This window comes from Phoxinus phoxinus (assembly GCF_949152265.1).
Source record: "Phoxinus phoxinus genome assembly, chromosome: 10".
NCBI lineage: Eukaryota > Metazoa > Chordata > Actinopteri > Cypriniformes > Leuciscidae > Phoxinus > Phoxinus phoxinus.
Window position 1 is genome coordinate 20,304,778 of NC_136885.1, and position 23,191 is coordinate 20,327,968.

Sequence of the window (23,191 nt, forward strand, 5' to 3'; positions counted from 1 at the left end):
GGCAAACAGGTGCTGGTTATATAATTAGAATATCATCAAAAAATTGATTTTTTTCAAGAAAAGAACAGGTGAAACTAATATATTATATAGACTCATTACATGCAAAGTGAGATATTTCAAGCCTTTATTTGTTATCATTTTGATGATTATGGCTTACAGCTTATGAAACCCACAAAATCAAAATCCCAGAAAATTAGAATATTACATGAAATCACACAGTAATTACACAGTAATACCATGGTCATTGAACCAGGGTTTGGTTCTTTTGGCAGTGTGGACAGGTGCAAATCCTGCTGGAAAATGAAGGAAGCATGAAGTGCTCTGAAAATGTCCTGGTAGACAGCTGCGTTGACGCTGGATTTAATAAAGCACAGTGGACCAAAGTCCTCTTTTCTGATGAGAGCATATTTTGCATCTCATTTGGAAATCAAGGTCCCAGAGTCTGGAGGAAGAGAGGAGAGGCAGAGAATCCACGTTGCAGTCCAGTGTAAAGTTTCCACAGTCATTGATGATTTGGGGAGCCATGTCATCTGCTGGTGTTGGTCCACTGTGTTTTCTGAGGTCCAAGGTCAACGCAGCCGTCTACCAGGAAGTTTTAGAGCACTTCATGCTTCATGCTGCTGACCAACTTTATGGAGATACAGATTTCATTTTCCAACAGGACTTTGCACCTGCACACAGTGCCAAAGCTACCAGTACCTGGTTTAAGGACCATGGTATCCCTGTTCTTAATTGGCCAGCAAACTCGCCTGACCTTAACCCTATAGAAAATCTATGGGGTATTGTGAAGAGGAAGATGTGATACGCCAGACCCAACAATGCAGAAGAGCTGAAGGACACTATCAGAGCAACCTGGGCTATACCTGAGCAATGCCACAGACTGATCGACTCATGCCACGCCGCATTGCTGCAGTAATTCAGGCAAAAGGAGCCCCAACTAAGTATTGAGTGCTGTACATGCTCATACTTTTCATGCTCATACTTTTCAGTTGGCCAGCATTTCTAAAAATCCTTTTTTTGTATTGGTCTTCAGTATTCTAATTTTCTGAAATACTGAATTTGGGATTTTCATTAGTTGTCAGTAATAATCATCAAAATTAAAAGAAATAAACATTTGAAATATATCAGTATGTGTGTAATGAATGAATATAATATTTCACTTTTTAAATGGAATTACTGAATTAAATCATATTTATCATGATATTCTGATTATATGACCAGCACCTGTGTGTGCTACAGTACATAATGCAGAGCCAAGTTATCTGAAAAAAAATCTGGTTTAGATAACATGATTTAATAGGCCTATTACATGCATGCGCCCAATATGCAACAACAATGATTTATCGCTGGCGCTGTATGATCCAGTCCTGTAGGAGGCGGTAATGCAGCAAAGCCAACCTCACGCGAAGAAGAAGGCGAAAAGGAAGCTTTCGTTTATTCTTTTCCCATCCGCTTGGGTTGCCTCTTTCTCAAGGATTGTCTACTCTTTGTGATATACAAACAAATAATCTTGTGGACTGCTCAAAAAAACGAAACAAATGTACGATAAACATTGAATTCACAAAGGAGCTCACTAGAGCTACGCACAAAACAAAAAGGAAACGGAAAGTTGCTACTCGCGTCTTCAGAGTGACATCTATTACTCGACGAGGTAATTCGCGGAAACACGTGTTTGTTTTTATTTGTAGATACTGTGTTATGAAAGGATGGAATTGTTTTTCTAAATTAGGTATAAATAACATTTTTGGTTTTACTTGGGGTAGCATATACCTTAAATTAAATAAACTTTGCTAACGTAACGTGTTGTTTAGGCTTGTAATGTGGCGTCACTAATGTGACGGTGTTCCGTCTGTAAATCGTTGCCGTTTTTATTAGGTTTGATTCGTTAATGTTCCCATAATATACATGTTCTTATAGATGTGTACATTTACCGCCAATTCACTTTTGTTGTTTTTTAAAAGATAAAATTAACGTTAAGTTACGTGGTTTCATTTTGAGATCGATAAGCTGGATGGTCGCTTGACTGTTAGGCTTTTCAGTTTGAGCGCACAATGGCTAAACCCTTTAAATGAAATGAACATAAAATACATCAGAAATAACTTGTTGCTACTCAAATAATGTATTAAGCTGTTTGCAAAATATAAAGTTGAAATTAAGTAACTACACGTTTGGTCTAAATTGAGTTATGACCGAAGTTGAGTCTAATCTCTCCGGCTGTGACGGAAGGGTTTAACTTTAGCGCAACTATGGTCAAATTAGGGGAACAAAATACAATGTTAATGACTTTGAAGTTTGTTTTTCCCATGTGTTCTAGATAATAATAATAAAAAATACGTTACTTTAGTAGGACAGCTGAGGTCAGTAGAGTCACTTGCCACGAGTATTTACAGAAGCCATCTTGTAAATATTTTCTCTCATTGGTAATATTTGTTTTAATTTAACGTTAAATGTACCATGGTAAACATGCTTATGAGGTTGCTTTGAATAAAAGGGCCTGCTAAATAAATGTAAGTTTGTCATTTTCAGCATCTCTCTGTGTTGTATAAGAAGTCACAATTTTTTTCTAAATAGAGAAAGGTAATTTGCCAGACACTTGTTCTGTGTTCTATTATAAACCTGTACAAAGATACCAGCTTTAACACCATTTTTGTGTTGTCTTTTTTCTTTAGAAGTACTGTGTGTTTTTGGTGTTCAACCTGGCTGTAAAAAAGAGGGAGTGATTACGCTTTTTAAACATCAGGATTGCAGTAAGTAAAAGTTTAACTCCTAAGTACTTGTGAACATTTTATAAAACTATTTTAATTTGAAGAAATTCTGCATTACAGTGCACCTGGCTTGGAAACTCATTCATCACACATTCAAATCAGAAATGTAACAAGGAACTAGCTTAAAGGGATAGTTCACTTTAAAATGAAAATTATCTCATCATATACTCACCCTCAAGTTGTTTAAAACCTGTATGAATTTCTTTCTTCTGCTGAACACAAAGGAAGATATTTTGAAAAATGTCAGTAACCAAATAGTTACCAGGTCCCATTGACTTCCATAGTAGGAAAAAAAAAAATACTATGGAAGTCAATGGGACCTGGTAACTGTTTTGTTACTGAAATTTTTCAAAATATCTTCCTTTGTGTTCAGCAGAAGAAAGAAATTCATACAGGTTTGAAACAACTTGAGGGTGAGTATATGATGACAGAGTTTTCATTTTAAAGTGAAGTAATATCTTCTGCGCCAAGTCGAAGAGCTCCCAAGCACTTGCTATGGTATACCGCCATACAATATAGTTATCCATTTTACACGCTTAGAAAAGCGCAACGTTTTGTTTTGTGTCACCGTCCTAGGTCGAGTTACACTACTCGAGTAACTGTATTTAAATAGGGAAAACGTGGAGGTGTTTGGTAGCTTCTCTGCTTGGCCCCTATTGAATGAACTGGGCTAAGTGCTAAACAAAGTTTCGCCGCAAGACAGAGCGATTTACTGCCCGCACTGAGACGAGAGAAGTATGTATCAACTCATCTTAGTTAAGATGAGTTGATACTCACTAATAACATAGTTTAATATGAAAAAACGGTGGAGTATCCCTTTGAGCAAAACAAAATAATTTTGTAAACCATAAACCCAAATAACATCTGAATTTAAAATGATGAAATTTATTCATTTCTATATCTTATTTATGCATGGCATTACAACCATCTTTTATATTTTTATAAAAAGCTAACCGTAGACCTACAAGTTTAGTGATTAACTTTGCACCATTTACTACAGACACATAACACAACACAGTGTGTTGATTAGTGTATAATTTTTTATTTGTTCATGTGGTGTTTTAATTGGTAGTCAGGAAATATTTCTATACATAAATGCCAGCTGTAAGGATACTGCATATGTTTACATGAACATCATAAAAGCACGTATGTGAGAAAGCTGTTTAAGATGCTAAATAGGCATTCATGGTAAATACACTCCCATCAGTAAGCACAGCAGAGTTGTCCACACTTTTGTTAATTATTTTTTCTTATTTTTCCAGATACACATTATGCAATCTTCTAATAGCTGTAAGAATGGCACTCCTTTGTTTACATGGCTGGGGTCATAATCACAATAATTTTATCTTAGGTTTTAAGCTAATACTTCTAGCTAGGAACTATTCACAAAACTTTTTAAAGCGGACCTATTATGCCCCTTTTCACAAGATGTAAAATAAGTCTCTGATGTCCCCATAGTGTGTATGTGAACTTTTTGCTCAAAATACCCAACAGATCATTTTTTACAGCATGTTTAAATTGTCACTTTTTGGGGTTGAGAAAAACGTGCCGTTTTAGTGTGTGCCCTTTAAATGCAAATGAGCTGCTGCTGCACGGCACAGGGGGCGTAGCCTCACGAGCTTGTGCTCCGTGTCAGAACAATCTCATCTCACAGAATGATGATATCAAAACAGAAACTCTCACAGTGTTCATTTCGACCCAGAGTCGGACAATAATGCCTACAGAGTCAGAGAATATATGCTGTCCGGTGCTCAGTAGGGCTGTCACTTTTTGTTCGAAAATCGATTGCACAATCGATCGGACCAACCAACACAAGTTTCGAAAATGAAAATAGGGAATCGATTTTAACGGCTTTCAGGACGCAGAATGCGCGGCGCTGGCCGCTGGGTTCAGCGTAGCGTTGCCACCCATTTGTTTGACATTTCTAATCGTGAAAACAGCCATGTTAATGACCGAATAGTAATAGTAATGTTTTTCATTGATGTTATGGCAGTCCACTCTGCTTTTCGAGAATGTTACACTCCTGTTTGTAATTGTACACAAAATTCATGCCAATAAATTATCAGAAATATTGTGCGTCTCAAGTGCCCTCTTTACGTTCGTCCTAATGCCTGTTAGTTGTCCGTGGATTGGCCTATATTTGGCATTGAAAATGGAAACGTCTTTAGACATGGAAAATCGATTTTACAATCGATTCAATGAACACTTATGTCTCGAAAATCAAAAAGGATTTTTTTCAAAAAAGTGACAGCCCTAGTGCTCAGGAAAGGAAAGAAAAGAAGAAAATAGAGGCCGTAGAGATTTTCTAAACAAATATTTTTAAAAAGGTGGTGACAGTGAAGCTGGAACTAGTAAAGTCAACGTAGAGCAACTGAGCAAGATAAGAAACAGTGTAGCCAACGTTTACAAGCCTTGTAACGTAACCTAACAGGCCAGCTCCAGAGGTCTGCACAAGCTTTAAACTTGTCCGAACTTGCCCTTTACACTAAGCCCGAAACCGGCCCGTACCCGAAATCATATAACCCAACCCGAACATTACGGTTATATTTTAAGCCCGAACCCGAGGTCCGTTTTGAACCTGATGTCCGTTTCTCACAGTAATTTCCTTCTTTTTTTTTGCAATATGCTGTATTTTATGATTGCTTGCAAGTGCAACTATAATTTAAAAAATAGGCTACATGTTTCACCAAAGCACAGCGGCCCCCTCATCAGTCAGCACACAAGGAAAAAAAAAAGAGAAAAACACTGACTTACTAATTACGAAACTTTGCTGTCATTGAACAGGTGAAAGAGTCACAAGTTTCCCTGAAACTCAAACATCAAACTTCAAAACAAAGTTTGTGCAGTTGCACAACTATTTACACAAATATATTCTTCTCAGTATGAGTTATGAACCGCATCGAGAGTTGATGATTTCAGCGCGTCCTCTGATTACAGTGTTGTGACGAAATGCGCAGGAGCACATGCGCAAAACAGTTTTGTAAAATGATAAAATAAAAATGATAAATTTTACAATTCGTGTAAATAGTTAAATTTTTTCTCTCTCGTGTGCTCATATTACGATCACAAAACGGCAAGCACACGGCACGCAAACTTTATGTATAGCCTATACAGTTTTTCCCAGTTACAAACCCAACCCGAGGCTATTCATTAAATATTAACCCGAACCCAAAGGAGGAACAGGAGAGGAAGAGCAGAGGAGAGGAAGGGCAAGGGAAAAGGAGAGATCTGGGCGCGGGGGGCCCCATCTAAAGCCTGGAACACACCAAGCCGACGGTCGGCCATCAGGCAGTTTTTGTGCGCCGGCCGATTAAGTTTTCTCAGTGTGTTCCGCACCGTCGGTTGAAATTTGTCCTCGTCGGCTTTGTTTCGGCCGATTTGACATGTTGAATCGGCGTCGGGCCGTCGGTGAAAGAGGGAACTCTGATTGGCTGTTCAGCCTACTGAACGAGTCAGTGCACGAGAATAATAGCAAAACAGCGAGCAAAGAAGTAAAAACGGTACAGATAGATGTTCTGTTCTAATGTTACGTCATCTTACCTGAATGTTCCTTGGTGAATATTTCAACTTGAGCGGAGTGGAATAAAGAAAGTGTGAAGCAGGATTATTCAAAACGGTAAGCACGCATTGCTTTGTTTACGGTTTGTGTATCTGCAGCGTCGTTTTCCCTTTTTGAATGACGAATATAGTCGAATATATCTGCAGAAATAGACAGTTGTCACATTTACACGCAGGCGCAGAACGCGCATTCTAGCTGACAGTCGTCTGTAGTTCTCTCGGTGTGTTCAAGTGCAGCTTTTTACCCCGACGCGAGGCGACAACACAGTCGGCTTTCATCAGCGCTAGTTCGTCGGTGTCGGCTTGGTGTGTTCCAGGCTTAAAGGACAAGTTCGGTATTTTACACTTAAAGCCCTGTTTACAGATCGTATCTGATGAAATAGAACGGTTAAGATTAAAATTTGGACACATGCTCCTGTCCCTAGAATTTTAGGTTTATTTCTTCCGTTGAGAGCTTGAATAACCAGTAGGTTCCATTCGGTGCAGCACAAACTCTCCTCTTCTGTAGACATCTGTCTACACTTTCGACAGGAACACCACCAAGTGCCTGTAAGCCTTGAGACAGCAGCAGCTTCGGCAACAGGCGTAACACTGGACTCAGTTGTCAACTGCCGTTCAAACTCTGCCTTTCTTTGCAGAAATTCCTCCTCTGAATATTCAGGATCAAACCTGTAACCCTGTCCATCAAAATCGATCTCAAAACCGTCATTCTCCCATATAAATGTCTCGGAATCCATTTCTAAGTTGACAGATAGCTTCGATCTTGTAAAAATGTTTAGATAGCTTAGCCTACGATACCGCGACTGCATAAGACTACAAAAAGCATACAAACAACCCCATTTCCGTTTCCCGTGGCGGAGTAATACCGTACCTCACACAGCGAATCCAATACAACTCAATGGAGTTGGACAAAAACTACGATAAAACCTGTTGGAATGCATCTTTTTCAGCGATTTTTGAGTGTGCATACCAGTGAACACCCCTGACCACTCGGTGAGTTTCACGTCTTTGTAAACGAAAGTTTAATGTGTTTTAGGAAGGAATGTTCCAGTGCACTTAGACAACCATTGTGGGGGTGGGGGAAAGCAAAATAAACCTAAAATTCTAGGGACAGGAGCATGTGTCCAAATTTTCAACTTAACCGTTCTATTTCATCAGATACAATCTGTAAACAGGGCTTTAAGTGTTAAATACCGAACTTGTCCTTTAAGATTATCTCGTCCCGGGCTCAGGCAAGATGGTCAGCTGGCCTGATTACGGTTATAACGTATTTGTCATCTGCTTGTATCCACTATTAATATAAGCCTGCTGTAGCAGACCCTGTCCGAAGGATGGCCAAAAATATACTGATGAGTTTATTGTACAAGGCCTCCTTGTATAAATTTACTGTGCACTCATGATTTTTCTAGAGTAACTTTTGCTGCTGAATTATCCATTAAAGGACAAGTTCGGTATTTTGCACTTAAAGCCCCGTTTTCAGATCGTTTCTGATGAAATAGAACGGTTAAGATTGAAATTTGGACACATGCTGCTGGCCCGAGAATTTTCGGTTTCTGTGGTAGCACAGTGATGTTAGTGTACGCTGATTGGCTGAACGCATGCGAAAAACCAGCACCCTCCGTTAAAAAAAAAAGAAGCTGTGTACACACACAGATTATAGCCTTCATATTTACTCCAAAAACTAACTCTACGAACATGAAAAACATTGATAGATGGACATCTCAACCTTTACACTAAGGAGAAAATCCAACGTGACTTTGAAGGGACCAAGCAAAACATGATTATGTATTTCTGTTCAGCTTGCGATATTGGGCATCAACCACACGGCAAACTCTTAATACCTTTTCATATACTGTCTACTTTCTTTGCATAAGTTACAGTGGGGAGAACAAGTATTTGATACACTGCCGATTTTGCAGGTTTTTCCACTCACAAAGCATGTAGAAGTCTGCAATTTTTATACTCTTCAACTGCGAGTGACGGAATCTAAAACAAAAATCCAGAACATTTTAAACATTTCACATTTGCATTTTATTGCATGATATAAGTATTTGATACATCAGAAAAGCAGAACTTAATATTAGAGATGCTCCGATCAGCATTTTTGCGGCCGATTACCGATCACCAAAATCATGATCTGCCGATCACAGAATGGCAGGGGAATGGAAATCTTTTATCTATAATCTAGCAGAGTTTGCACCATTTGTAGAAATGAAACTATTGCCCACTCCTCCATACAGACCTTCTCCAGATCCTTCAGATTTCGGGGCGGTCACTGGGCAACTCGGATTTTCAGCTCCCTCCAAAGATTTTCTATTGGGTTCAGGTCTGGAGACTGGCTAGGCCAATGCAGGACCTTGAGATGCTTCTTACGGAGCCACTCATTAGTTGCCCTGGCTGTGTGTTGTGGGTCGTTGTCATGCTGGAAGACCCAGCCACAACCCATCTTCAATGCTCTTACTGAGGGAAGGAGGTTGTTGGCCAAGATCTCGCGCTACATGGCCCCATCCATCTTCCCCTCAATACGGTGCAGTCGTCCGGTCCCCTTTGCAGAAAAGCCTCCCCAAAGAATGATGTTTCCACCTCCATGCCTCACGGTTGGGATGGTGTTCTTGGGGTTGTATTCATCCTTCTTCCTCCAAACACGGCGAGTGGAGTTTAGACCAAAAAGCTCTATTTTTGTCTCATCAGACCACATGACCTTCTCCCATTCCTCCTCTGGATCATCCAGATGGTTATTGGCAAACTTCAGACGGGCCTGGACATGCGCTGGCTTGAGCAGGGGGACCTTGCGTGCGCTGCAGGATTTTAATCTATGACGGCGTAGTGTGTTACTAATGGTTTTCTTTGAGACTGTGGTCCCTGCTCTCTTCAGGTCATTGACCAGGTCCTGCCGTGTAGTTTTGGGCTGATCCCTCACCTTCCTCATGATCATTGATGCCCCACGAGGTGAGATCTTGCCTGGTGCCCCAGACCGAGGGAGATTGACTGTCATCTTGACCTTCCATTTTCTAATAATTGCGCCAACAGTTATTGCCTTCTCACCAAGCTGCTTGCCTATTGTCCTGTAGCCCATCCCAGCCTTGTGCAGGTCTATAATTTTTATCCCTGATGTCCTTGCACAGCTCTCGGGTCTTGGCCATTGTGGAGAGGTTGGAGTCTGTTTGATTGAGTGTGTGGACAGGTGTCTTTTATACAGGTAATGATTTCAAACAGGTGCAGTTGATACATGTAATGAGTGTAGAACAGGAGGGCTTCTTAAAGAAAAACTAACAGGTCTGTGAGAGCTGGAATTCTTACTGATTGGTAGGTGATCAAATACTTATGTCATGCAATAAAATGCAAATTAATTATTTAAAAATCATACAATGTGATTTTCTGGATTTTTGTTTTAGATTCAGTCTCTCACAGTTGAAGAGTACCTTTTGATAACATTTTTTATTAAATTATTAAAAATCGGCAATGTATAAAATACTTGTTCTCCCCACTGTATATCCAATAACGTATTAGTCAGGACTGTTAAACAGATCGTAAACTTATGAAGATGGAGAATGTGTGCTCTGGCATTCTCAGAATCATCCAAATAAAAGTCCGCCACGCCGTCAAAATAAGTCACAACAATAACGGCTCCGGGAGGTTAATAAAGGCCTTCTGAAGCGAAGCGATGCGTTCGTGTAAGAAATATCCATATTTAAAATTTTATCAACTAAAATAACTAGCTTCCGGCAGACGGCCTATGCAAGTCGACTCATGCCAAAAGAGTTACCTTTGATCTGACGCACAACATAATGACGAACACGGAAGCGCAGAGGATAGAGCAAAACAAAACAACAGTCATGAATTAGAAGTCTAAAACGAGAATTTTTAGAGAGAAATGTCTGAGGAGCTTGAGTTTGTTGCCCAGTTTGTTTGAACCTCTAGAGGCGTCAAAGCTTGAGTTACTCCTACATAATACATCGTCAAGTGTAACTCTTTTGGCGTCGATTTGCGTAGGCCTTCTGCCGGAAGCTAGTTATTTTCTAAAAAGTTTTAAAGCTGCAGTCGGCAAGTCTGGCAGATTGAGGGGACTTGGCCAAAATGTTTAATGTTTACAACTCTCATGCCCCTCGCCCTCTACCACCGAGCACCCTACCATCGAGTTTGTGCTCGTCAGTGGGTGTGCACCAGATTTTCTGTGAACACGCCCGTCTCTTCAGCATCGATTTCTACAGGTGTTTTCTTTTGGTTGCTTTGGACCTCCTAGTTTGTTAACCGAGGAATTTGAAGCTTGTTAGTAGATTTTATCTCGCCCATCACGCTTTGTACAATCCCAACACACTGCAAACTTCAGGCGTATGCATGTGATATTGTAACGTGCGCGAGGGGGGAATCTGTGGCGTGTGCACGAACTGTGTTTGACAGTCAGATCTCACACAGCCCTGCGCTGATTGGACCATAAGAACCGGGAGTGATGGACTTTTGCAAAATAAATAATATGCTCTTGGTGGAGGTAGAAGCGCGGGTTTTAAACGGTTATTTATGTTGTTCTGTCAGAGCATAGTGTCGGTTTCAGTGAACTTCAGCTTTAAATATGGATATTTTTCTTACACAAACGCATCGCTTCGCTTCAGAAGGCCTTTATTAACCCCCCAGAACTGTGGAGAACTTTTATCTTGGATGGATGCACTTTTGTGGACTTCAAAACAGAAACCGGCCATTATAAAGCTTATAAGAGCAAGGACATTTTTTAATATAACTCTCGATTGTATTCGTCTGAAAGAAGATTGTCAAACACCTAGGATGGTTTGAGGGTCAGTAAATCATGGGGTAATTAAACATTTTGGGTGAACTCCCTTTAACCCATGTAGTTACCTTGTATTGCCCAGTACATTCTTGGTTAAGTACAGTGTAAATATACTATGCACCCACTGTTAAAAAAAAAAAAAAAAAAAAAAAAAAAAAAAAAAAAAATGCAACCAAAAAGTCAATTTATTTAAGAGGTCTTAAAATTTGGGGATGGAAAAATAAGGATTGCAATATGGCGTGATGTGACTGATTATTTAGTAAACTTCAAAAGGGAATGATTTCATGAAATGTAAGCACTGCACATTTCAAAAGTAAATTATTGATGCTGTTGTTGCACATTCTATAGGCTCTTGGATTCAGAGGATTTCGCAATCAATGAATACCGCATATTAATTAGTGCTGGGTATCGATTCAAATTTCAAGAATCGATTCGATTCCGATTCTCAAGATCTTGAATCGATTATCATTATTCGATTCGATTCGATCTGATCCGATCTTATATTTTTAAAATCAAAAGTTTTAACTGTTCATGAACAATCAAGTGTTTGTATTAAATAACATTCACAAACATACATTAATGTTGTAAAAATGTATTGTTCACTCAATGTATTGATGTTAGATAAGGCATTAATGTTAATGAATGGTATCTCAATGTAGTTACCAACTAAACAGGAGATAAAACGTGTTTTTATTTGACTTAATTGACTGTCCTTTTATTTAATCCAAAACTGCGTTCATATTTAAAAGGCCTTTTAAACGAGATACAACGAACCGCACACGATACCCCTTTAGGGGCCGTTCACATATCGTGTTTTATGCGCGTGCAAATTCAGTGAGAAGCACTTCAATGCATCTCAACAGGTCATGTGACAAAAACAAACCTGTTACGGCTTTCCGTAACAACATGGAAAGCTCGGCCGAACAGCTGATCATAGCTGTACAGGGCGGCTTTTTATTTCTCATCTCAATTAATATATCTAGTAGTAAAGCTAATGCAAGGGCTAGAAATCAATTAATTATTTGATGATACTTCCTCGTCATCATGGAGAGCGCAGTTTGCACGAGTTTGCACCGCTTTCTCCTCTCAACAAGCGCGTGCTTTCCCTTTGCGTCTGCCGTTGCTATGCAACCATGAACAGAGGCGCGCCTGGAAAACGAATTTGCACGCGCAAAAAACGCGCTATGTGAATGATTCATTCCTCCTTTCTTGTCAACAAGTGGATTCAGAGAAACCGCATTAGCAGCGCCGCCGGTCGCCGTGTCTCAGTGTGTTTATGGGGAAAATGTAGGCCTGTTATTAAATCGATCCTCTGAGTTACGGATCGATCTTTAGAAATTAATATGAAAATCGATTTAGAATCGGTGAATCGATTTTTTCAACACAGCACATGCCAAGCGATTGATGATGATGAATTATGAGTTTACCTTATGGTGTTTACATCACCTGCAAACTCAAAGAATCCTTTCGGATAAATTCACTGTTCTAATAAGTACAGCTCTATTGTTTACAGGGTTAACTAGAGGGATGTTTTATTTCTGCTTTTCCATTACCGACACCTACTGTCTGAGAGGGAATTTGCATTCAAAGGGACACACTAAACGACACGTTTTTACTGACCCTGAAAAAGGGACAATTTTAACATGCTGTAAAAACTTGTGTGGTATTTTGAACAAAAACTTCACATACACACTCTGGGGGCAAAAGATACTTATTTTACATATTGTAAAAAGGCGCATTGTACCACCCCTTTAAAAATAATTTGACGGGCAAGTAAAAAGGTAGGCTATCTGTCCCACAGCGTTTTTCTACTTTACCACAGTAAAGAATACGAATATAATAGATCTAATTAAAAGCGAACCAAGGAAGAAACATTTATTATCCCCTTCGAAAATGGGTGAGACGTGAGTGAAGATTTGGGAAAAGAAACCAGAGATTCCATGTCCATTAGAATAGCAAATGGAATATTGTTACATTCGCTGATAATAGGGTGACCAGATCGCAAACCAGAGTACAAAGCTTAAATTTATGGGCTCATGCACAACTCTCTCATTTGTCATGAATCCAAATGTTTCCTAGCCTGGTTCTACCAGACTCTCGTACATTTCATTTGTACAGAGAGTCTGGCCTCTCTCCATTGAAAAGCGTTAACTTCCTTGTAGGCGGGTACTCTGTTAAAGTTTAAAACTATTGGATCTGCCCAGAGCCACTCAGTATCTGCCATAACCAATCGCTAACGTTTGGTCATGACGTATGTCATGTGCCTGAACCGGCCGTAAACACGTATCCGAATGATCAGAGGATTGTTTTTAGAATAAGATGTCTGTCAACGAGAGCTGCAGGTTTTGTTCTTCGAATTTAAGAATTCACGGAACAATTACAAATTCTAAATGTATATTTATGGGTGTCAGTTTGGTTTGAAATGTGCTGGGTACAGTGACGCATTCTTTTTTTTCAAAGTAAAAAAAATCTAACCCAAATTAAAATTATTTTGGACGTTATCTGACATTATTAAGCGTTTCTACTTCACATTTTCAGCAGGGCAGCGGAGCGGCTGTGGGTTGAGTCCCCACGGTTCTCATGCTGCGTGCCCAACCACCCCTCCCCCAAACGTATCCCAATGTTACAGTTTTTGCAGTGTTATGAACAGAGACGCGTGTACCCAGCGCAGCAGCAGAACGACTAAATTGAGCTCGAGGTAAAAAAAAAAGAAGAAAAAAAAGTGGTGGGTACAAAATGACTCATGTCGAAACCTGGTGGGTACGCGTCCCCACTGAAATCGACGCTATGTTTGACACTAAGGATAGTGATGTATTCAGTCAACTGTCGAAGCTGGGTCTAATCATTAACAATACGCCGCTGCGCTCGGTTCGGATCTGCCGCAAATGCTGTGTAGTGATCAGTGATCGCTCGCATCTTTCTCCGCTGCTATTACTGAACTACAACTCAAACTAACGCACGACATCAACGTCATCGTTCTCAGCCACTCCCTCTGTTCGCTGATTGGACCGGTGAAATTTTGATTTCAGAAAACCAAAGAATACACCACAATCCCAGACCTAGTACTGAAGGAAAATGAAAATTGAGTTGATGTACGTAGGAGGGCGGAGCCAGGCTAAATGTTTCCTTGGCTGCAATGTAAAATTTAATGTTTTGCATAACATTTAACATTCAATTGCTAACCTATTTTTTCTTTTGTAAACAATGCTTTGTGCTTCACTCATGTCATAATATTCATGTAAAACAGCATTCACATACAAAAAATGTTTTGGCGTACCATCGCCAGTGCTACTCAGCCACCGCGATGGCGCTTTACAAACGAATAAGTCTATCGTTCCACCCGTAAGACAATACAAACCTCTAAAACTAAGAGATATTGGGATGTCAATGCGGTGATGAAACCGCACACGAGAGCAACGCAACCTGGGTGTTTAGATCTTATTGGTTGTTTGCTTGTCAATTGTAGCATGTTATCAAAACATCTGTTAGGCTGTTTAAGATCTACGGGCGATGCGCGTGCATTTTAATGAAAAAATCGAGCGCTATATCTTTTTTTTTTTTATTTTTTTTTTTATCATTACCGACAATGGTGTACCGTCAATAAATACTAATACTGTTTTATCGCCCAGCCCTAATCTCACATAAGCAAAAGTGTGAATGTTTGCTCAATATTTTACGCAGACAGCTTGTTAATCCATTTTGCATATAGTAACTCATTTTGCTTAAACATTTATCATCTTTTACATCTTGTTGAATTTACATTAAATTCCTATAGTAAATGAAAAAATAAGGTTAAAAGATTAACAGTCGTGATTAATTTAAAGTTTTGTTTTATTAAGTTAATTGCACAGTGTGTAAGTTTGATTCAACAATTTATATTCCAATACATGTCACAATCTTTGTGAAATACTGAATATGCTGCTTAAACACAGACATTAGTTGATTTTTGCAACAGGTGCTCTTTACTGATTTCATTTGCAAGTATCATAATCAATATTCCTTAATTACTAAAAACACGGGGAAATAAAAATGCATTACTATGCAAATCTGCGATAATTAAATGTTAAACAATACAAATTTTATCTCTCTTTATTTACCACTGTTTTTGCTGCTTAACTTTAATGATCAAATTCAACCATATAAACAAATGACTTTGTTTGAAGTAATTCAAACGACACGTCTGTTTCATATTTGATTTGCTAAAATGAGTGGTGAACTTGCTTCTCCTGCACCCTGTTCTTATAGAAATTCTTTGAATATTTTGAAAGAAACGGTTTACATTTTCAGGGGAATACATGAAGTGTTTAAGGAGCCTTGGTTTGTTATACAAATAGCAGTGTAACAGTTTGGGCCTTGTTATTAATTTATAAAATTAACATTTTGTAATGTGCCAAGTTAAAAGTTTCTCTGCATAATTTACAGTATTATATGAGAGAGTTTCTTTCATAAGTAAAATGAATATTGTAACTGAAATGTACTCAAATTAATCTCAATTGAGAGCCTAGATTCACAACAATTTGGGAAATCTATATCCATACCAATCCCCAACACAAATACCACAATGGTTGTACATATGGCTCATTTAGGTCATGTAGGCTAGGTGTTGATTAAGCCTCAATGGATTATTTAAAAGTTATATTTTTTACATTTTCACTATTTCAAATTCTTAAAGAAACATCACCTTGCCGCTAAATTTATTTGTCTTTTCCTCTCTTTTCTTTTTTTCCAGATGGCAATATCTGAATTGCGGGCCAGCACCTGAAACAAGGCAGGCCATATCTAATGAGGTTTACATCATTGCATCATGCTCAAAGACCACATTTTCCTACAGATGATTGATATGACAATCAAAGACTTTTAAGGATAGATTTTTAATCCTTTATGCAATTTTTTGTTTTAATGAAGTTGGAAGAGTTGCCATTTTAGAGATGCTGTGAAGTTGTTGTTTTTTTGTTGTTGTTTTTTTTTTAGATTGGATGTTTATCTAATTTGATTTCCTGGAAAATATTTCCAAAAGTCCAAGTTTTATATTATATATATGAATATATTTTTTAAACCTCTCGCAGCATAATGTTCCCAGTTTCCTAAACCATTGAAATTTATCAGTCAAAAGAATCTACATTTGGCTTTGTCAGGATGGCGTACTCAATGGACTTTGTTGGAGGAGATGCCTTCATCTGCACAGAGTGTGGCGAAGGGTTTAGTCAGTACCCTAAACTAGTTGAACACATGGCCATTCATGGACTTAATGGCTTATTTTCTTCTGATGGTTTAAGCATAAGTAATGGTAGTTGTATCAACGCATCCATTGAGGTTGCTCTCCATGAAAACGGAATGCTTACTGTGGTTGATCGATCTGTGTTATCCAACTTTACTTTCTTGTTTGGAAAACCTTCAACCAAGTCATTATGGTGCCAACCACCTAATCAGGAAGCCTTGACTTCATCCAAGATGCCAGAGAAGAAGTATGCTCAGTTTAAATGTGAAAGATGTGGACAAGTGTTCAAAACCCCAAAAAGCTTACAACTGCATCAGCAGTACCGTGCCCTTGAGCAGGGGCTCAAATGCACCCTGTGCTGCAAGGTTTTTAATGACAGGGAGAGTTTGCAGAGCCATCTTCAAAACCATGCTCATGAACGCTTTTACAGCTGTGGACACTGTGGAAAGCGATTCTTAAGACAAGAGACATTACTGTCACACCAAAAACAGTGGCATGGATCTATTGGTTCCAAGACTAGTAGATCTGAGGAAGATCAAGAAAATAACATGGACAGGTCTTATCCGTGCAAAATCTGTGGCTTACGCTTCTTTTGGTTGTCTGACTTGCAAAGCCACCTAAACAGTCATTCTCGTGTCAACAAACCAACCACTGAGGCAGAGCAAAAACAGGAATCACTTGGGGAAGAAGAAAGTAAGAAAAATGGCAGTGATTCGTTTAATGAGCCATGTCGTTGTGGCCTGTGTGGAGAACATTTCAACCAAATTTCAGATTTAAGAGAACATCATAAATCCCAGCATCCAGATGAGGTTGAGGTAAAGGACTCTTTAGATTTACCAGCTAAAATGAAACAGCAGTACCATGGTGTAATACAACAAATGGTTGCAAAACAGCAAAAACAGCCGCTAAGACCAAGCTTGAGAGGAAGACATAGAGGAATGAGCAGAGCCAATTTTAGTGGTAAAATATTCTCCTGTAAACTTTGCCATCGTGTGTTTGTGCACTCAAGCAGTCTCTCTCGTCATATGCGGTACCATAAGGGTACTCTGCATGCCTGTGTTTATTGTGGAAGACACTTTCCACAAAGATGTGATGTCACAAGGCATGTGGCCATGTACCACAGTTCAGAGCTTCAACCTAAGGCTGCTGGGGAGTCAAAGACAGAGCATGAGGTTAAAAGCGGTGAACAGGAACCTGCAAAAGCTTCAACACAAACCAAAAGTGATAGTGAACAAGAGGATCTTGAAGAAGAAAATCAGCCCGAGTCCAAGGCAGATGACCGGTTACTTGGTTCTCGATATACGAGAACTTACACACCAAGGATGAAGTACAAATGCAAAGAATGTTGTAGAGTCTTTGGGCTACTTAGTGTTTATAAGCGCCATGTGTATTTCCACAAGCGAAGTCCCTGCAAGGTATTGCTCAGTTGCCCTCTCTGTCCAAGCCGCTTCACATTCCTCTCTGCTTTACATAGCCATCTTGAGAATCATCATAAAGGAGACTCTGAGAATGATGGCACAAAAGCTCCAGAGACCAATGTAGTTGATTCCGAAAATCAACAGGAAGATGCTGATGTTGAAAAGCCTGATAAAAATGGTGATAATGTTGTGTCATCGGAAATATTGAATGAGTCTACTGAATGTTCTCAGACTTAGAGATGCACAAAATAGTCAAAAGTATATGGGCACCCTCTTCTAATTAACAGGTTTGGCTATTCCAGTAACATCAGTGAAGACGAATCGTAATTCTCACCTATAAAGTGATATTCTATAGTAGAGTATTGTGTGCTTTCATTTTTTTTTTCAATAGTGAGGACTCTTTTTCTATTCCAGCAGGGCAATGACTCTGCACAAAGTGTTGGTCTACTGATTCAGGTGTTGAAGAATGTGAATGACATGCACAAATCTCAGACCTAACCCCGAACACCTTTGGAATGGATTTAGAACCCTTTTGTTTAATGTCATTGCCTGACCTCCTTGATGCTCTTGTTTTTGGAGCAAGTCTTTTCAGCAATCTTCCTTGCGTGTGGAGGCTGATACAGCACCAAAAGTAGAGATTAATGTTTTTTTTTTTGTCATGCTTTTGAAATTAAATGTATGAGCATCAGAGGTATGGGACTGATGTTGGAAGATTTCTTTCTGTTCTGATATACCACAAAGGCATTACGGTCTTCATGCAAGTCGGCACTGTACTTCTGGAAAAGTAAAGGGCCTCACATAGTTGCAACAAAGTTGTAATCACAGAATTTCTGTAGAAAATCATTGAATAGTATGGTATTAAGATTCTGATATTAAAGTGCCGCTATTATAGATTTTTGAAAAAGACCTTTCATGTAGGTGTAACATAGCTCTAAGTGAATGAAAACACTTGTCTGCACAATCTGAATGTGCTCCGTATATAAAGTTATTGTCTTTCAAAAGTAAGAGTCGACTTTGAGTCAATGAAATGAATCGTTTTTCAAACGAGTCATAAGCCGTTTCGTTGCGATGTCAAGATGAAACATTAGCATATTGCCCGCCCACTTATTGCGCGCGCAGACACCAGGGAAAACTTGAACCCCCTCAAACCTGCAGCTGATTCCTGTGGATATTCCATAGCATCATGTTGAGAAGATGCTGTGCTCTGCAATGTGAAGGTAAAGCCAATTTGTTTCACTGCCCAAGGATGAGCATGTGAAGAATCAGTGGTCAAAATTCATCTTTACCACAATACCACAGCAGTATAATCCTAAACTGTTGCTGTGTTCCCTATTTTACTAACGACTGCTTCTCAAATCTCGGAGTTCAGTGTAGGATTCTCAAACCGCTTGCTCTTGAAAGATGGTGTTCAAAATACTTAGTTTTGAGTCTTATATTGTGTAGGTCTCCTGCTCACTGGGTAACTCACATTATTACTGTCTTGCTGAAATACTTCTGCTAATCAGTTGTGGGCCACTACCGAAAACTGTCTATTAATGTAGATTGTCTGTCGTTCTCACTACTTTGAGGAAAGATTAACCATGGAGCAAGATTTGTTTTACCAAAGTTTGTTACATCAGTCATTCACGCTAGTGCTCGGCTAATGTGTGCACTGTTATTGATAGTTTCCACATGTTAACTGCAATAAATTAGAAACATACTCTATAAATAAGTACAAGTAAAATAATCAGTTTGTTTGATGCACTTGTTATTGCTGATGGTGAGGAATAACAGCTGCAACATCTCATAATGTACCTCAAACTGAGTAGTGTATCACTGAGAAACGTCCTGCTCTAGTCGTCCTTGCGATGGAGGTTTGGTTGAATGAGTAGTTCTTTCAATGTTACATCATGTTACATCATCGCACTCGGGGTCGGATTGATATGGTAAAATCAACGTCATTGTTCGTTACAGTGTTTAGTTTACGGTGTAGGAAGCCTCGGGACAAGCAGAGCTGACTTTGTTATGGCAATGGGCGTTTTTATTTTTCGACACGCTCACTGTACGCGGTGAACCAATCACAACAGATTGAGCTGTCTGGCCAATCAGCAGAGTAGCTCGCGGAAAGCAGGGATTTAGAGAGATTGATTAATCTGACGAGTCGTTTGAGAATCATTGAAAATGTGTTGATGTGCAAATGTATATTATGAGAAAATTAAACAGTTTTTTGACCTGATGCATGTAAATCTGTTGTATGAGACTCCAAAACAACATTAGGAAACTTTAAAATAGCATAATAGGGGTACTTTAAGACACTGGAATACCTGGATAAATGCCAAACCTGTTCATTAAAAGAGTGTCAGTAATGAAGATATGATGTATGTCAGAATGCTCATATTTAAATAGTAATTTACACACTTTTTTTGTCTTCATGTGTTGTACTTTTATAGCATTAGAAGCATTCTATAGACTTCTCTGATGTACTGAATGAATACTGTTTCCTTGCATATTGCATTTGTTGTTTATAAAAATGTTATCAAATTCTCTTTTGCTTTTTTCCGATTTTTGGATGTGCTCTTCGAATTCTTTTTCAAAATGGTCATTGACGCTATGTGCATGCATGAACCAAAGGGACCTGTATAATAACCCATGGTGTCTGAATTTGAAAAATACTTTAAACATTTAGAACAAAGCAGAAGTTTTTAAATTTGGAATTATTAATGTCATTCGAACAGTCTTTGCTAATAGTTGATTTAAGAGCACATTTCTGATGCAGTTAGGGAAATATGTATTTTAGCTATACTTTTTATAACTAATAGTCTAGATTTGAATACCCCCACCCCACAAACACTCACTGAAGTCAAAGGCTTTTTCTCAATTCCAAGAATGCAAAGAACGGATTTGCGTTCTCATGGAGAGACTGATCTTGCCAGGCGACCTTGAAAGAACGAACTCTGAAGGACATGAGGACACAGAACACATATTTGTGAGAATTGAGATGTGCTGTGATCTGGTTGCTTATTTGTCCCAGCATATTATAAGTAGCAGCCAATGCACAAAATACAACATAACATCACAGAAGAGTGTCATAACCTATTAAAACATTTATTTCATATTATTATAGACATTTTGTGTGTTCATTTGTGAAAATGAATATGTTTAATTTTACCAATCCTTTGTCAATGTTAAGATATTTTATAATATGCCAATAAAAATAATGTCGGCTTTCTTCAGGTCTTTTATCATATTATTAAAATTAAGAAAAAGAAACAAACAAATGTTAACTTTCACGAGAAGTTTAATGCTTACAGGCTTCCGTACGCCGATCACCCGCAGTGTGTTCTGGGATTTCTAACGATTAGATTCTCTCAAGTCTGCATTTAATGCATCCTCGATATCAAGAACACATCCGGGTACTTTCATGTGTACTCTGTACTTGCGTTCTTGAAAATTGGAATTGAACTTTGACGTTTGTTGTTGACGTAGTACGAGAACACAAGGTCGCAAGATCTCTTAAGAACATATATTAAGAAACAGGCCAAGTCTCTACACAAGAGGAAACCCTAAAAATAATTGTTTTGTACAAAGTCATTTTTACTATTATACATCAGTTACCGATTTTCTGCAAGTCTAGTTTCACTTGTTTAAATAAAGATAATTATGTTTCCCCCCTCTAAGGCCTTGTAATTTTTGAATTTATTTTTCATATCAAACTTTTAAATGTTATTTTTATGCATACAAATATTGTTATTCTTTCTTTGACCTTGGTTATGCTGAATACACACATTTTGCTTGCCCTTAAATACCTTAAATTTTGTTTCAATAATTTCAAAAAAATGAATCTTAATTACCATGAAGAGTTAAAGATGCACTCAGTATTCATTGTTTGAAAAAAAAAAAAGAAAAATTTTTTTTTTACATCTCTTAATAAAAGCCTAATAAAAATACATTTAATGTAGCAGACAAGTTGTGGTTCTATGAACAGTGGAATACTAGCTTTGTCTTGTAATCCCTGTTATTACTGTTACAAACATGTTTGCCCGTGGAATAAGTTTTAAACCATTATACAACTGAAAACCGTTGCTACTGTTAATGCTACATTCACAATGCAAGATGTCAATCTTGCATTGTGAGATCTGGCTCAACTGTCATATAGGCCAGCACAACATCCAAAAGAAAGAAAAAAGGAAAAAAAACTGCTTATATAACATGATATTATGTAATATAATTTATACCATTTGAACTTTGACTATAAACCAATGTAAACTAATTTGTTGTCAAATCTCAGTTCAGCAAGGGCTGTGGGTTCAATTTAGGTTTATGTCTACCTCAGACTAATCAGATGTGTTTGTTTGGGGGCATCACAAAAGAACAGAACACAGGTCTCAATCCATGTTTTTAAACTATGACACTATGGCAGATGATATGTTGAAACTACTAAAGAAATAAAACCGCTGGCATCCTGTCTATACAGCCCCTTTCACACAGAGATTCCGGAAAATACACGGATAAAGTGACCCGGGATTTGACCCGGGTTCGTTTGAAAATGGTTCATTCACACTGCCAGTGATTTGCCGGAATCAGAGAGCGCGTTCACACACAACCCGGGTATGTCCCGGATAGACGCGTGACGTTATGATGTGACGTATAAGGTGGCGAACGAACGATCTCAGCTTCGGCGCGGATTGCAAGGAGCTCTCGGGTCTCTGCTTCAGTCCAGTTTGCAGACATCTTTTCGTTCTTTCTTGTATCGATGACGAACACAAACTTTCTTCTAACAGAGTAACAGAGTCGCACGATAACTACCACATTGCGAAGGCTCGTGCATCATCACTACGACACACCCCTTACGGCATTTGTCCTGGCTTTTGTTCACACAGCGCGCGTTCCGGGTCTGAACACGGCAATGTTACTAGGTCCCCAACCCGGCATCGATCCCGGCATTAAACCCGGGTCGTGTTTGCGTTCACACAGAAGGCGTTCCGGCAATTTGCCGGCAATTTGCCGGGTTCAAAGTGCTGTGTGAATGGGGCTTACATGACACCAGCATTGAAATGCGCAATTAGAAATGTTACATTTTAAGTTTTAATTAAAGCTAATGGTCCTGGGTAAATTACCCATTTCATCTGACACATCTGCTATACGTTTACAAAGATGAAACCCCTAGAAATTATTTAAAAGGCTGGACTGTCCTGAGGTGGTAAGCAATGAGTGCCACACTTTGAAATTTGAGGCCCCGTTTACACTTGGTATTTTATATAGATTTTTGTCAATCTGATGACAAGTGGTCAAATAAGACGCATTATGATTTATACCTGGGCCAGGTTGCATGAAAACTCTTTGATGTAAGGGTACACCTAAGGAGAAAACAAATGTTGATCGACACCTTAGCAATGTTCTAGCTACTCATTTGTTTGGTACCTGCTATTTTTGACCAAGTAATATAGGTGACCAAAGACTTGTGTTCTAC

General features: G+C 38.8%; 1 protein-coding gene across 1 annotated transcript; it reads left to right on the plus strand.

Annotated features, from left to right (window-relative positions):
- The first annotated feature begins 1,330 nt into the window (after nucleotides 1-1,330).
- On the plus strand, nucleotides 1,331-20,265 carry LOC307006141 (uncharacterized protein). Its single transcript, XM_079626800.1, has 3 exons — nucleotides 1,331-1,651; nucleotides 2,670-2,747; nucleotides 15,836-20,265. Exon 3 carries the CDS (start codon nucleotides 16,243-16,245, stop codon nucleotides 17,977-17,979), a length of 1,737 nt encoding a protein of 578 aa, XP_079482926.1. The 5' UTR covers nucleotides 1,331-1,651; nucleotides 2,670-2,747; nucleotides 15,836-16,242; the 3' UTR covers nucleotides 17,980-20,265.
- The last annotated feature ends 2,926 nt before the right edge of the window (nucleotides 20,266-23,191 follow it).

Bases quoted from the DNA above. Each gene is read 5' to 3' on its own strand.
- LOC307006141 (XM_079626800.1), top strand. From the start codon at position 16,243: ATGGCGTACTCAATGGACTTTGTTGGAGGAGATGCCTTCATCTGCACA.